Source organism: Phocoena phocoena, chromosome 3, assembly GCF_963924675.1.
Source record: "Phocoena phocoena chromosome 3, mPhoPho1.1, whole genome shotgun sequence".
NCBI classification, from domain to species: Eukaryota; Metazoa; Chordata; class Mammalia; order Artiodactyla; family Phocoenidae; genus Phocoena; species Phocoena phocoena.
Window position 1 is genome coordinate 32,520,401 of NC_089221.1, and position 16,355 is coordinate 32,536,755.

Genomic DNA, 16,355 nt, shown 5'->3' on the forward strand with positions numbered 1-16,355 from the left:
TTATGTGGGCAGGAATCTTTATTTTGTTCACTGATATTTTGTGAATTTCTATTGCAAAGGCACAAAGTAGTGGCTAAAAAAATTATTATTGGAAGGGTGGTGGTGAGAAGAAAAAGCATAGAACATACATCACTCACAATTTTACTTAAAAATCATTCCATATATTTCCCTCTCACATGAAATATAAATTTGTGAGACTGAATATCAAGACCGATGTTACTTTCATTTCCTCTTTGTGTCTTTTCTAGCTTCCCCTCCTTGGGGGAAAGTTTCCAACCCAGATTATTTCTTCATTTTGGATTTTACTTGAGCTCTCTGATGGGAGCTTGAAAGCCTTACACCATACACCACATTTTTACTTAAAAAAAGAATTGTCTTATAGATGTCCCTTGGCTTTTGTTTTCTCTGTTCTCTTCATCTGACATTTAACTTTCAGATGTGCCAGTTCTAGCTTATCTAGGCAATGTAACATCTAAGATTCTTGTTTCTCTCCATCTTTTTTCTGAGAGTAAGAGTAACTCTTAGATGAATCAAACTTTCTTATTAGGAGTCCTTAATAAGATGGAAATAGGGATGAGGTTAAGTTTATTACAATTGGTGGATTTTGCTGATTTCTGATGAAAACACTATTACAAGTGAAAATTTGAACCTGGCTGGTTGGCGGGCTCTTTTCAACTTTGTACGAATTTCCTACAAAGTTGGGAAATTGACCAGCATTGGTATGATGTTGTAGTCCAGGCTACTGGTCTCTTTTTGAAATCCTTTCTTCTTTTTATAACTTTTTATTCTCCACCTTATCACAGTGGATTCTAGGGTGTAGGTTTACAGAAAAGAGTTATCATAGCAGGCCTGAAGTTGCTATTTTTAAAAGAATCTTCTATCAAAATGGGCTGTTAGTTTGTAACTGGGAACTCAGCTCCGAAAGCATTTCCTGCACTGATAGGAAAAGTTGCCTAATGATAAGAATGCTTTGCTGTGCCTAGATTGTATAAACAACATGACTTACGGTGAACACCTGCTTTCCTTCTAGAAGTCTGGTATTTTGGTAGTTGCTAGGCAGAAGGTGTCTAGGTGCCAGCTTTCAGTAAAAGCTGCCTCTAAAAGGCTTTCCTGAGAAGCAACATTACACTTGTATTACATTTTTGTACATGGAGAAAAGAGCAGTCCTACTCTGTCCACTGCCAGGTTTAGAAGGAGAGTGGGAGTGGGATAAATCTTAGCCATGAGTACTACTATGTTCTGAGTCCCGTGTGTCCTTTTAGTGGATCATCAATCATATGGGTGGTCTTGGGGACTCCCAAACAGCAGGAATAATGCCAAACCCTTCTCCTCTCCATGATTTCTTCAATCAAAGAACTACCAGTCTTTATGCCTTAGAAATTATCAGGAATTCATGCTCAAGCTATTTACTGAAATTTCTCACTAGAATTAAACAGGATCCAGAAGCCTAACTGAAGCCAGGAGCTGGGATAGAGTCATATAATAAAATTCAAAAGTACTAAGATCGAAATCTAATGGGTTAAATTCATCAGAGTAAGAACAAAATTAGGAAAAAGACACAGGATTTAATACATGTGAAAGGAAAGTAATTTACACAGAAATCAAGTGTGTATAAGAACACCTATTAGTTATTTTAATTAAACTAATATTTATTTGACACATATCTTAGTAGGCAGATGGCTAACACTCTTTATTTGGTAGCTGGTAATCATAAATTAGGATTCATAAACTCAAATGCCTGGAAGGGCATGTAGTTAACATAAATGCACAGTGCAGCTTATACAGAGGATTGTAGCCACTAAGCTGCTCTAACACCTTCTAGTTAGTTGAAGTTATGCCTTTAACCACACCCCCCACCCAAAGCCTAATAAAGTGAAACATAGTGGTGGCTACCCATGGCAAACATGTTTTCAACCCCTGCTCTAAATTGTAATCATCAGCATTAAAGGAAAGCTGTCAATCGGATTTTGATATTAATAGATTTTATCAGAAGGATTAAGGATATTAAGTACTTTAAATGTAATGAATATCAATCTGATAGGGGATTGAAGTGAAGGAAAAACAAACGTAGCTAAATATTTTGTCATATTACTTACTTGTGGTAAAGGAGAATCATGCAAAACAATTTTCTAGAAGAGGAAACGGAAGATCTACTCTGACTTGCCAAAGGAATCTATGCTTGCCATCGTCTGGCTATTTCTTTTTAAAACATTTCATCTATCCCAAGCTTCTGCTTGCTTTTTCCTCAACCAGCTATTCTGGTAAATCACGGATAAAGAGCCCGTGCATACAACCCATACAGTTTTGACATTTCTAAAACTACCATCTAAGAAAAGTGAGAGTGGGCTTGAATAAGTTTCCTAGTGTTTTAATACACAGTCAAAAATCTGACTATTCAGAGAAAATCTCCATTTTTTACTTAAAGGAGGTTATTTAGCAGAGTGGTTAAAAGCTCACATTTTCTTTGGACTCAGACTGACATTGACTCACATTTGGAGAAGTTACTTAGCCTCTGTAAAGTTCCATTTACTCATCTGTGACAGGATGATAACACTATCCACTCAATAAAGTTATAAGGATTATACATGTAACGTGCCTAGCACATCATAGGCAGTGAGTAAAATATGGTGGTGGTGGTGGTGATGATAATGGTGGTGATGGTGGTTGTGATAGTGGTGATGATGGCAATGATGGTGCTGGTGGTGATGATAATGATGGTGGTGGTGATGATGATAATGGTGATGGTGGTGATGGCTGTGGTGTTGGTGATGATAATGGTGGTGATGATGTTAATGGTGGTTGTGGTGATGCTAATGGTGATGGTGGTGGTGCTGACCTGAAGAATGCTTCAGAACTTCTAAAAAGGCACTGGAAAATTTCTTCAGATGAACTCTTAAGGGGAAAACCACTGAAAAAACAGAGAAATAAGAGTTGCTCAAAGGTATGGTGTGTGAGAGCAGCTCGCTCAGCCATCTTTTCCCCCTACCAACTGCTCATCTTTGTGGATCCATTAGCTTACCATGGAACCCACAGCATTCAGCCAAACATAGTTTGAAAATCCATGGCAAGAGACTGACAAAGAAATGGCAAGATAACCTTTTGCTTACTTGAGATCTAAGGGAGGTTTAATGTTTCTGGGAGGTAGACTTGGGACTGCCGATTGTGTTGGGTGAGATGCTGGCAATGGTGGCTGGCAGGCTGGATGGGATGGTGGAGGTGGTGGTAGGGAAGTTGTTGAGTAGGACGTTGAGACCTTGCTGGTACCTAAGAAGCAAAGCAAAAAATACTGTGAATTAAGACAAATCTTCAAACTATAAGAACTGGCTATTCCAAGTATGTAGAAATGAGGATTTTAAACATAAATATGTAAGAAATGCATTCTAATTATTCTAATTAATGCTGTAAAGAGTTTAATACTCTCAGTATCATGTGACATGGCTTTTTTATTTTCTTTCTGCATACCAGCTTTTATATTTACACAATTAAAAGATCTACATATTTTTATTCTTAAATGCTTACAAAATCTCTATAGCATTATGATTCTCTGAATCCTCCTCAACACTCTTGCCCTCATAAAGTCATTTTTTTTCCTTCTTATTTTTCTTTTTAAGTTCATTTTTTTCCACACACACACACACACACACACACACACACACACACACACACTGTATTTTATTTTTACAAGAGATAAATAAACTGACACCAAGCATTGTAAATGGATGACCACAACAAAAGCAACAACGGTTGCAATTACCAAACATGAAAAATACTCATACTGTGTCATAATATTGACATTCAGTCCAGTAATCCTCCACTGTAACAGCTCCTTTACTTTGCAGTGAAAATTGATTTGTATATTTTTTGCCTCTGAGTCCTTGTGGGATTTCTTTTTTTTAATTCAAACAGAAAGTCACAAAAATTATAATCATCCACATCAGTTCACTCAGTCCCATGTAATTAATTTGTTTTTATCTTGATCTTTTGTTAGCACTTGTATGAATTCATCAGGTCTCCTTTAGAGTTCTGAAAATGCTCATTCATTCAGTTCAGCAGTATAGTCAGTTACCAGAAACCTGTACTTGTCAGAGGCTTTTCATAAATTCCTTGAAGATGAAACCCTTTTATAGGAACACTTTTGCAAAAGCATCAGAGTACACTCAGAAATGTCTGTAAATGACAAAAGACTTAAAAATGACCACGGTTTAAAGATTTGAAGAAAGTTCATAATAATGCAATTGACAAGGAAATTTATTTATTTCTGAGATATACATTTCACATTTTAAAGTAATAACTAGAATTATGATTTATAACTTTATACCAGAACATATAAGATTTTTAGAAGTTTCATGTAACATCTAAAACATTTATATTAACATATTTCTATACAAATAACCCAAAGAAAGTTTAGTATTAGTTGTTATTTTTTTGTTTTTTTTTTATACTGCAGGTTCTTATTAGTCATCAATTTTATACACATCAGTGTATACATGTCAATCCCAATCGCCCAATTCAGCACACCACCATCCCCCCCCTCCGTGGTTTTCCCCCCTTGGTGTCCATACGTTTGTTCTCTACATCTGTGTCTCAAATATTCCCTGCAAACCAGTTCATCTGTACCATTTTTCTAGGTTCCACATACATGCATTAATATATGATATTTATTTTTCTCTTTCTGAATTACTTCACTATGTATGACAGGCTCTAGGTCCATCCATGTCTCAACAAATGACTCAATTTTGTTCCATTTTATGGCCGAGTAAGACTCCATTGTATATAAATACCACATCTTCTTCATCCATTCATCTGTTGATGGGCATTTAGGTTGCTTCCATGACCTGGCTATTGTAAATAGTGCTGCAATGAACAGTGGGGTGCATGTGTCTTTTTGAATTATGGTTTTCTCTGAGTATATGCCCAGTAGTGGGATTGCTGGGTCATATGGTAGTTCTATATTTAGTTTTTTAAGGAACCTCCATACTGTTCTCCATAGTAGCTATATCAATTAACATTCCCACCAACAGTGCAAGAGGGTCCCCTTTTCTCCACACCCTCTCCACCATTTGTTGTTTGTAGGTTTTCTGATGATGCCCACTCTAACTGGTGTGAGGTGATACCTCATTGTAGTTTTGGTTTGCATTTCTCTAATCATTAGTGATGTTGAGCAGCTTTTCATGTGCTTCTTGGCCATCTGTATGTCTTCTTTGGAGAAATGTCTATTTAGGTATTCTGCCCATTTTTGGATTGGGTTGTTTGTTTCTTTAATATTGAGCTGCATGAGCTGTTTATATATTTTGGAGATTAATCCTTTGTCCATTGATTCCTTTGCAAATATTTTCTCCCATTCTGAGGGTTGTCTTTTCGTCTTGTTTATGGTTACCTTTGCTGTGAAAAAGCTTTTAAGTTCCATTATGTCCCATTTGTTTATTTTTGGTTTTATTTCCATTACTCTAGGAGGTGGATCAAAAAACATCTTGCTGTGATTTATGTCAGAGAGTGTTCTTCCTATGTTTTCCTCTAAGAGTATTATAGTGTCCAGCATTACATTTAGGTCTCAAATCCATTTTGAATTTATTTTTGTATATGGTGTTAGGGAGTGTTCTAATTTCATTCTCTTACATGTAGCTGTCCAATTTTCCAAGCACCACTTATTGAAGAGACTGTCTTTTCTCCATTGTATATCTTTGCCTCCTTTGTCATAGATTAGCTGACCATAGGTGCGTGGGTTTATCTCTTGGCTTTCTATCTTGTTCCATTGATCTATATTTCTGTTTTTGTACCAGTACCATATTGTCTTGATTACTGTAGCTTTGTAGTATAGTCCGAAGTAAGGGAGTCTGATTCCTCCAGCTCTGTTTTTTTCCCTCAAGACTTCTTTGGCTGCTCGGGGTCTCTTGTGTCTCCATACAAAATTTAAGATGATTTGTTCTAGTTCCATAAAAAACGCCATTGGTAATTTGATAGGGATTGCATTGAATCTGTAGATTGCTTTGGGTGGTATAGTCATTTTCACAATATTGATTCTTCCAATCCAAGAATATAGTATATCTCTCCATCTGTTGGTATAATCCTTAATTTCCTTCATCAGTGTCTTATAGTTTTCTGCATACAGGTCTTTTGTCTCCCTAGGTAGGTTTATTCCTAGGTATATTATTCTTTTTGTTGCAATGGTAAATGGGAGTGTTTCCTTAATTTCTCTTTCAGATTTTTCATCATTAGTGTATAGGAATGCAAGAGATTTCTGTGCATTAATTTTGTATCCTGCAACTTTAACAAATTCATTGATTAGCTCCAGTAGTTTTCTGGTGGCATCTTTAGGATTCACTACGTATAGTATCATGTCATCCGCAAACACTGACAGTTTTACTTCTTCTTTTCCAATTTGTATTCCTTTTATTTCTCTGATTGCCATGGCTAGGACTTCCAAAACTATGTTGAATAATAGTGGTGAGAGTGGACATCCTTGGCTTCTTCATGATCTTAGAGGAAACGCTTTCAGTTTTTCACCATTGAGAATGATGTGTGCTGTGGGTTTGTCATATATGGCCTTTATTATGTTGAGGTAGGTTCCCTCTATGCCCACTTTCTGGAGAGTTTTTATCATAAATCAGTGTTGAATTTTGTCAAAAGCTTTTTCTGCATCTATTGAGATGATCATATGGTTTTTATTCTTCAATTTACTAATATGGTGTATTACATTGATTGATTTGCACATACTGAAGAATCCTTGCATCCCTGGGATAAATCCCACTTGATCATGGTGTATGATCCTTTCAATGTGTTGTTGCATTCTGTTTGCAGTATTTTGTTGAGTATTTTTGAATCTATATTCATCAGTGATATTGGTCTGTAATTTTCTTTTTTTGTAGTATCTTTGTCTGGTTTTGGTATCAGGGTGATGGTGGCCGCATAGAATCAGTTTGGGAGTGTTCCTTCCTCTGCAATTTTTTGGAAGAGTTTGAGAAGGATGGGTGTTACTCTTCTCTAAATGTTTGATAGAATTCACCTGTGAAGCCACGTGGTCCTGGACTTTTGTTTGTCAGAAAATTTTTAATCAGAGTTTCAATTTTATTTCCTGTGATTGATCTGTTCATATTTCTTGTTTCTTCCTGGTTCAGTCTTGGAAGGTTATACCTTTCTAAGAATTTGTCCATTTCTTCCAGGTTGTCCATTTTATTGGCATAGAGTTGCTTATAGTACTCTCTTAGGATGTTTTGTATTTCTGTGTGTCTGTTGTAACTTCTCCTTTTTCATTTCTAATTTTATTGATCTGAGTCCTCTCCCTCTTTTTCTTGATGCGTCTGGCTAATGGTTTATCAATTTTGTTTATCTTCTCAAAGAACCAGCTTTTAGTTTTATTGATCTTTGCTATTGTTTTCTTTGTTTCTATTTCATTTATTTCTGCTCTGGTCTTTATGATTTCTTTCCTACTGCTAACTTTGGGTTTTGTTTGTTGTTCTTTCTGTATTTCCTTTAGGTGTAAGGTTAGATTGTTTACTTGAGATTTTTCTTGTTTCTTGAAGTATGCTTGTATAGCTATAAACTTCCCTCTTAGAACTGCTTTTGCCGCATCCCATAGGTTTTGGAGAGTCGGGTTTTCATTGTAATTTGCCTCTAGGTATTTTTTGATTTCCTCTTTGATTTCTTCAGTGATCTCTTGGTTGTTTAGTAACGTATTGTGTAGCCTACATGTGTTTGTTTTTTTTTTACATTTTTTTCCCCTGTCATTCATTTCTAATCTCATAGGTTTGTGGTCAGAAAAGATGCTTGATTTGATTTCAATTTTATTAAATATACTGAGGCTTGATTTGTGACCCATGATGTGATCTATCCTGGAGAATGCTCTGTGCACACTTGAGAAGAAAGTGTAATGTGCTGTTTTTGGATGGAATGTTGTATAAATATCAATTAAATCTATGTGGTCTATTGTATCATTTAAAGCTTCTGGTTTTTTGTTTATTTTCATTTTGGATGATTTGTCCATTGGTGTAAGTGAGGTGTTAAAGTCCCCCACTATTATAGTTTTACTCTCGATTTCTTCTTTTATAGATGTTAGCAGTTGCCTTATGCATTCAGGTGCTCCTATGTTGGGTGCATATATATTTATATTTGTTATATCTTCTTCTTGGATTGATCCCTTGATCATTATTTAGTGTCCTTCCTTGTCTCTTGTAACTTTCTTTACTTTAAACTCTATTTTATCTGATATGAGTATAGCTACTCCAGCTTTCTTTTGATTTCCATTTGCATGGAATATCTTTTCCATCCCCTCACTTTCAGTCTGTTTGTGTCCCAAGGTCTGAAGTGGGTCTGTTGTAGACAGCAGATATATGGGTCTTGTTTTTGTATCCATTCAGCAAGCCTGTGTCTTTTGGTTGGAGCATTTAATCCATTCATGTTTAAGGTAATTATCAATATGTATATTCCTATGACGATTTTCTTAATTGTTTTGGGTTTGTTTTTGTAGATCCTTTTCTTCTCTTGTGTTTCCCAGTTAGAGAAGTTCCTTTAGCATTTGTTGTAGAGCTGGTTTGGTAGTTCTGATTTCTCTTAGCTTTTGCTTGTCTGTAAAGCTTTTGATTTCTCCATTGAATCTGAATGAGATCCTTGCTGGGTAGAGTAATCTTAGTTGTAAGTTCTTCCCTTTCATCACTTTAAGTATAACATGACACTCCCTTCTGGCTTGTAGAGTTTCTGCTGAGAAATCAGCTGCTAACCTTATGGGAGTTCTCTTGTATGTTATTTGTCATTTTTCCCTTGCTGCTTTCAATAATTTTTCTCTGTCTTTAGTTTTTGCCAATTTGATTACTATGTGTCTTGGTGTGTTTCTCCTTGGGTTCATCCTGTATGGGACTCACTGCGCTTCCTGGACTTGGGTGGCTATTTGCTTTCCCATGTTAGGGAAGTTTTCGACTATAACCTCTTCAAATATTTTCTCTGGTCGTTTCTCTCTCTCTTCTCCTTCTGGGACCCCTGTAATGCGAATGTTGTTGCATTTAATGTTGTCCCAGAGGTCTCTTAGGCTGTCTTCATTTCTTTTCATTCTTTTTTCTGTATTCTGTTCCACAGCAGTGAATTCCACCATTCTTTTTTCCAGGTAACTTATCTATTCTTCTGCCTCAGTCATTCTCCTATTGATTCCTTCTAGTGTAGTTTTCATTTCAGTTATTGTATTGTTCATCTCTGTTTGTTTGTTCTTTAATTCTTCTAGGTCTTTGTTCAACATTTCTTGAATCTTCTCGATCTTTACCTCTATTCTGTTTCCAAGGTCCTGAATCATCTTTAGTATCATTATTCTGAATTTTTTTTCTGGAAGGTTGCCTACCTACACTTCATTTAGTTGTTTTTCTTGGGTTTTACCTTGTTCCTTCATCTGATACATAGCCCTCTGACTTTTCATCTTGTCTGTCTTTCTGTGAATGTGGTCTTTTTCCCACAGGCTGCAGGACTTTAGTTCTTGCTTCTGCTGTCTTCCCTCTGGTGAATGAGGCTATCTAAGAGGCTTGTGTAAGTTTCCTGATGGGAGGGACTTGTGATGGGTAGAGCTGACTGTTGCTGTGGTGGGCAGAGCTCAGTAAAACTTTAATCCACTTGACTGTTGATGGGTGGGGCTGGGTTCCCTCCCTGTTGGTTGTTTTGCCTGAGGAGCCTACCTGGGCTCTTTGGTGGGGCTAATGACACACTCTGGGAGGGCTCACGCCAAGGAGTACTTCCCAGAACTTCTTTTGCCAGTGTCCTTGTCCCCATGGTGAGCCACAGCCATCCCCCACCTCAGCAGGAGACCCTCCAACACTAGCAGGTAGGTCTGATTCAGTCCCCCTGGGGTCACTGATCCTTCCCCTGGGTCCCGATACGCATACTACTTTGTGTGTGCCCTCCAAGAGCGGAGTCTCTGTTTCCTCCAGTCCTGTCAAAGTCCTGCGAACAGTTCTCACTAGGCTTCACAGTGTGATTCCCTAGGAATTCCCCCTCCTGTTGCTGGACCCCCAGGTTGGGAAGCCTGATGTGGGGCTTGGAACCTTCACTCCAGTGGGTGGACTCCTGTGGTATAAGTGTTCTCTAGTCTGTGAGTCACCCACCAGCAGTTATGGGATTTGATTTGACTGTGATTGCGCCCCTCCTACCATCTCATTGTGGCTTCTCCTTTTTCTTTGGATCTGGGGTGTCTTTTTTGGTGAGTTCTAGTGTCTTCCTGTCGATGATTGTCCAGCAGCTGGTTGTGATTCTGGTGTTCTCGCAAGAGGGAGTGAGAGCACTTCCTTCTACTCCGCCATCTTGGTTCCTCCCCTCATACACTCGACATGGCTTTTTGAATATTCCATTTCTTTCCCTACCTCCCCCCACCCCCAGTTTGTATGTATAATTGACAAATAAAATCGTAAGTTGTTTAAAGTGTATATATGATGATTTGATATACATATATATTGTGAAAGGTTTCCCCCCATCAAGTTAGTTAACATCCATCACCTCACATATTGACCTTTTTTAGGGTTGGTGGTGAGAATATTTAAGTTCTTTTAGCAAATTTCAGTTATGCAATACACTGTTATCAACTGTAGTCACCATGTTTTATTTTAGATCCTCTGACTTTACACATCTCATAACTGAAAGTTTCTACCCTTTGACCAACCACTTCTTCCTTTTTTTTCCCCATCCCAGCCCCTGGCAACCACTTTTCTACTATTTATAGACTGTACAAAAACCTTCCAAATTCCTTTTAGATATTTCTGCCTCTCTCCAAAATTTTTCACTTATGGTGATTATTAAAAATACTACCCTCTCTCCTTTCTCTCACAGTCCTCTTGGAGTTTTCAAAATTGCTCAGCCCCTGCACCCCTGACTTGTGACACTTCTTGCAAGGTGCAAATCTCACAGGAATAGCTCATTTTCTCTTTTGGCACCTATGTTTTTGGGTTGAGGTGGGGAGAATTAGTTCCCTTATAAATCTGGTAAATAAAAATTTTTAACTGATTACATTTATGTTAAAAATATTTTGTCTAGGGCTTCCCTGGTGGTGCAGTGGTTGAGAGTCTGCCTGCCAATACAGGGGACGTGGGTTCATGCCCCGGTCCGGGAAGATCCCACATGCCGCGGAGCAGCTAGGCCCGTGAGCCATGGCCGCTGGGCCTGCGTGTCCGGAGCCTGTGCTCCGCAACGGGAGAGGCCACAACAGTGAGAGGCCCGTGTACCAAAAAAAAAAAAAAAATATATATATATATATATATATTTTTTGTCTAGTTCATTTTTGTCATAAAGTTATTTTTTTTTGATATATAGGACTTACTACTTTTTCTCTAGTTCAATTAGTAAATTCTTACTACTTTTTCTCTAGTTCAATTAGTAAATTCTTGGGAATTCCCTGGTGGTTCAGTGGTTAGGACTCCATGCTTTCATTGCCAGGGGCCCGAGTTCGATCCCTGGTGGGGCAACTAAGATCCTGAAAGCCCCACAAGCCTTACGGTGCAGCTTTCTGATGGGCATCTGGGATGCGCCCCTGCTCTTCTGCCTGCCCAGCATCTACTCTCCCTCCCCTGGGTAGAATAACTTGAACTGCCCAGAAAGGGGTGTCACTGCTTTTCCACTGGACTTGGAACGCCAAGGGGGTCCTCTGGGAATTCTGCAGCCATCTCACCACCACCACCAGAGGGCTTGCCTGAGGGTACAGCAAAACCAGAGGAAAGCAAGGCTGGGAGATGGAGAGGGATTGGTTGGATTTTTTTTTACTTTTGGAATATTGTTAGAGATAATTTGACAGGTTTAATGAGACACTAAACTGTGTAAGTGTCTTATTCCTCATTAAGTTTGGGAGAACACATGCTAAAGTCTTTCTATGTTACACTAGTATTTAGCAGTGGAATGTTTTGCTTTGCAAAATTTTTTTTTTAAAAAAAACATGTATTCATACAGTGATCATTTGGTTAATAGGATTTTTTTTTTTTTTTAGATGTTGGGGGTAGGAATTAATTAATTAATTAATTAATTTTTCCTGTGTTGGGTCTTCGTTTCTGTGCGAGGTCCTTCTCTAGTTGTGGCAAGTGGGGGCCACTCTTCATCGCGGTGCGCGGGCCTCTCACTATCGCGGCCTCTCTTGTTGCGGAGCACAGGCACCACACGCGCAGGCTCAGTAGTTGTGGCTCACGGGCCTAGTTGCTCTGCGGCATGTGGGATCCTCCCAGACCAGGGCTCAAACCTGTGTCCCCTGCATTAGCAGGCAGATTCTCAACCACTGCACCACCAGGGAAGCCCTTGCTTTGCAAAATTTATGGTCACTTTCAAATACTACAGGGAATATATTTGTATGTATACAAAATAATTCTAAGGAAAAGCATCTTAGTATTTCAGGGGGAAAAAAACAGGTAGACTTACCTTACTATAATATGATTGGCTCTAAAATCTTAATGTGGACTTTATAAAATATACCAAAATATAATTAGTAATATTGGAATTCTCAAAAACAAAAATCTAGTCTGATGTGATGGAAAGAAAAGTGTGGATATTGAATTATAATAAAGCAAGTAAAGAAGAAACAGAAACAATAAATCTATAGGAAATTTCTGAGATTAATGATAACATTAATAAATCACTTTTTTGCTAGGAACCGTTTTAGGCATTTTGCATATGGAATTTTATTTAACTTTCATAACATTCTTTTGGGTATATATTATTATCTAGCTTCCATTTGATAATTAAGAAAACTACCCAAGATCAGAAAGTCAGTAAGCAATAGAGGTGGAATTCAAACTCAGCCAGTATTTGAACCTTAGTTGATTTCTTATGATGTCTGTGCCCTTTCTGCTATGTTCTGCTCATGCCCTCAAAGTGATGAAATGGAAATTAGTGATATGTTCCAATGGACATATTAACTCATTTTTGTAAGTCCGGCTTTTCTAATTGGTACTTCTCCTCTTAGTGCAGTTTTGACAACTGTTTTCAGTTTCATTAGGGCAGTACTAGCTCTGGAGACTATAAAGTAATCTGTAAAGGAATTCAAATATATTGGTGTTTTGGATATATGTTTCAGAATTTGATCTTGGAAACCAGATAGGAGGAAAGTAGATATTCAGGAGTTAGTGGAAAATGGGCCCCCAAAGATGGATGACTGATGTGGGCTGACAGGAAAAAAAAAAATGTCTCATGAATTGGAATTGAGGAGTTTGAAATAAAATCATGAAAGGATTTAAAAGATATGAAATAAATAAAATAAAGGGAAAGAACAACAAATTTAGAATTTGGTGGGCATCAAGAAATAGAAATGTAAAATTTGAGACCTAACACACAAAACTCTGATCTATCTGTTTATCTATCTATCTATCCATCCATCCATCCATTTATCTATCCATCTATCTATCTATATGTGTTTGTGTATGTGTGTGTATATATATATATATATATATATATATATATATATATATATATATATATATATATCTTATCCCCCAAGTCTCAGGGGATATTGCCTAGGTAGTCCGTGGCTTTACAAGAATTGAAAAGACAATTTGGAATTTCTTCCCCAAAGAATGACAAGTTTGTGTAGGGATATGGGCCTCATAGCAGTAGGCAGAGCTAGTCTCTTGGACAGTATAGGACAGCTCAGTGGCAGTGAGCTAATCAGGTGAATATGCATCCTACTGCCCACTCTCATCCCAAGTCAGATTCAGGAACTGTGTTCTTGGGTCTTTTAACTGGAGCCCAAGGCTTCAAGGAGATACTGAGCATTTTGCTAAAAAGCTGAATGGGAGCTTGACTTACACCTTGCTGTAACACTTGAACTTCCACAAGAGATGTAATTTTGATAATAAAATTCTTAGACATAATTTTAAAAATGTGACTAATAGAACTCACTGTACTTATAGTAGGGAACAGTTCATACTGGTTACAGAAAAACTGGGGAGAGTTGGGAATGAAGGGGAGAGAACTTGCAAAACCTTCTAGAGCAGGAAAACAACTCTCAAGAATCTGGGAAGTTAACAACCTCTGATTCAAACTTCATTCTCTTTAATTTTGGAAGCTCAGAAGAGGTCTTGTGCAAGTCATGTGCCCTGGCTCAGGCCGGCCTGGATGGGTGGAACACAAGGGTCATTTTACCAGGAGCAAACTACTGGGAGAGGCTTCCATGTGCCTAGGGGTTATCTGGCCTTGCCCTGAAGGGTGGCTCCAGGTTCACTGAACCACAAACTACCCAAAGTGGTGACATTATGTCAGGATTTAAAACTATAAATGGGGGGCTTCCATAGTGGCGCAGTGGTTGGGAATCACCTGTCAATGCAGGGGACACAGGTTCAGGCCCTGGTCCGGGAGGATCCCACTTGCTGCAGAGCGGCTGGGCCCGTGCACCACAACTACCGAGCCTGCGCTCTAGAGCCCATGAGCCACAACTACTGAGCCCACGTGCCATAGCTACTGAAGGCCGGGTGCCACAACTACTGAAGCCTGTGTGCCTAGAGCCTGTGCTCCACAACAAGAGAAGCCATTGCAATGAGAAGCCCTTGCACTGCAACGAAGAGTAGCTCCCACTCACCGCACCTAGAGAAAGCCCGTGTGCAGCAACAAAGACCCAACACAGCCAAAAAAAATAAATAAATAAAATAAATGTGAAAAAAGAAAAAAACTATAAATGGAAAGACAGAGTTGAGCGGGAAGGAAAGAAGAGATGCGGAGAAGGGGAGGGGGTGATTAATGAAGAAATGGTGATGGTGGTAATGTACTCATGTTATAGAAAATGGAAATCGTATTATTTCACAAACTTTGCACTTTAGATTTTTTTGACAACTAAATACTGGTTCCTGATATTGTCACAATAATCTTGTAACACAAATATCTATGAGGACTCGGGAAATCTACCCCACAGATTCTGACATTTATGACTTTTGATTAAGAAGGTGCTTGTAACCTTCATGTCCCAAGGCGTCTAAGGAGCATCTTGAGTTGTGGTTCTGGATTTCCTTTTTAATCCATGGATTCCTCTACAAAACCAAAGACACTATCACCCAATTGCCATAAAACCCTGACTCTAGACCTAATTTCTAATTATGGTTTTGCTGGGATGTCTTAGAACTGAACCAGGAATTAGAAAACTTTAATTTTACCACCAGCTCTGTCACCAAAGAGTTCTTTGTTGTTGGCAAATCATTTAACTTCCACGTGATTTAGATTTTCCAGCTGTCAAAAGGGAGTGATATGACCCCAACTACTTCACATAGGTTTAAGGATTAGGTGAGCTGATATGTATGAAAGCATCTTGAAAAGTCTGAAGCATTATATGAACATAAAAGATGATCACACAACGATGGGGGGGGGTGCCACAAATAAAATCACTACTAAGTTATCCTGACTTGAAATACTTTAAAATCATTTATATAAGGTCATTTATTTATTTGGGAATTATTATGTGCCTGCCCCAAGATTTAGCCATTGAACTGGCAACATGGAATAACTTTTATTTTCTCTAGGCCTGGATAAGCATATGGCTATTGCCCATCCAGACAGGATGAAAAGCTCTAGCAATTGTATGGCATTTCCAGAATCTGGACTGGTGAATTCTGCACTAAGAACAATCTAAACGCACACCTGATGGAACCTCTAGCAGTTGCCTGCCCATGCACAGTCATTTACACCTAACTAAACATGGGCTTTTTCAGGACGGAGTCTCACTGAGATCTTTTCACGTTTACCATAATAGTGGTTTCAAAGTTCTCCACATTACCGGACCCTACTCATGCCTTCCTCAGTCACCACAGATTTTCTTACCTCTTGTTTTACTAACAGCATGGAGAACACTCTACCTGACCATTCCCACTTAGCCTTCATTCTAACTTAAAGTCTCCTTACATCTTGCTTCCCTCATTTCCTTTACCACTGATTCTCTGGAAAAACATCAGTCTTACCAATACTAGCTGCCATTCTTGGTTCGTATTAGTACCCGCTTCCTTATAGACCCTGCTTCATTAATCACCAACTCCCTCACTTGCATCAGGTAAGAAACATTTATTATGAAACTACTATGTGCTCTGGACTGTGTTTCATCCTTTACGATGCACTTCCCATCTTAAACATGGTTTGATCTCCTCTACTCTAAAGAAACACAACAATATCCTTTCTTCTTTGTCCCCCACTCTAGTTACCAGCTGCTTTTTTTCCTTCCATTCACAGCCACACTTCTTGGAACACAAGTCTATATTTGCCACTTCTATACCTTTATTGTGCTTGGGTGGCTTCATGGCAGAGGGAAGAATGAAAAGTTCTGAGGTAGAGAGGCTTGGGTTAGAAATCAGACTTCACCACTCTTATGTTAACCTTTATTTAATTGTTTATTACTCAATTTGGGGCCTTAAGTAAGTTGTTTGACTTCTCCAAGTCTT

At 38.4% G+C, this 16,355-nt stretch overlaps 1 protein-coding gene across 1 annotated transcript in view; it reads right to left on the minus strand.

Annotated features, from left to right (window-relative positions):
- The window catches only part of FYB1 (FYN binding protein 1), a 96,894-nt gene that overhangs the window by 48,643 nt on the left and 31,896 nt on the right, over positions 1 to 16,355 (minus strand). The window contains exon 2 of the mRNA XM_065873378.1: positions 3,108 to 3,264. Coding sequence (XP_065729450.1) covers positions 3,108 to 3,264 — 157 coding nt within the window. The remainder of the gene's footprint in view (positions 1 to 3,107; positions 3,265 to 16,355) is intronic.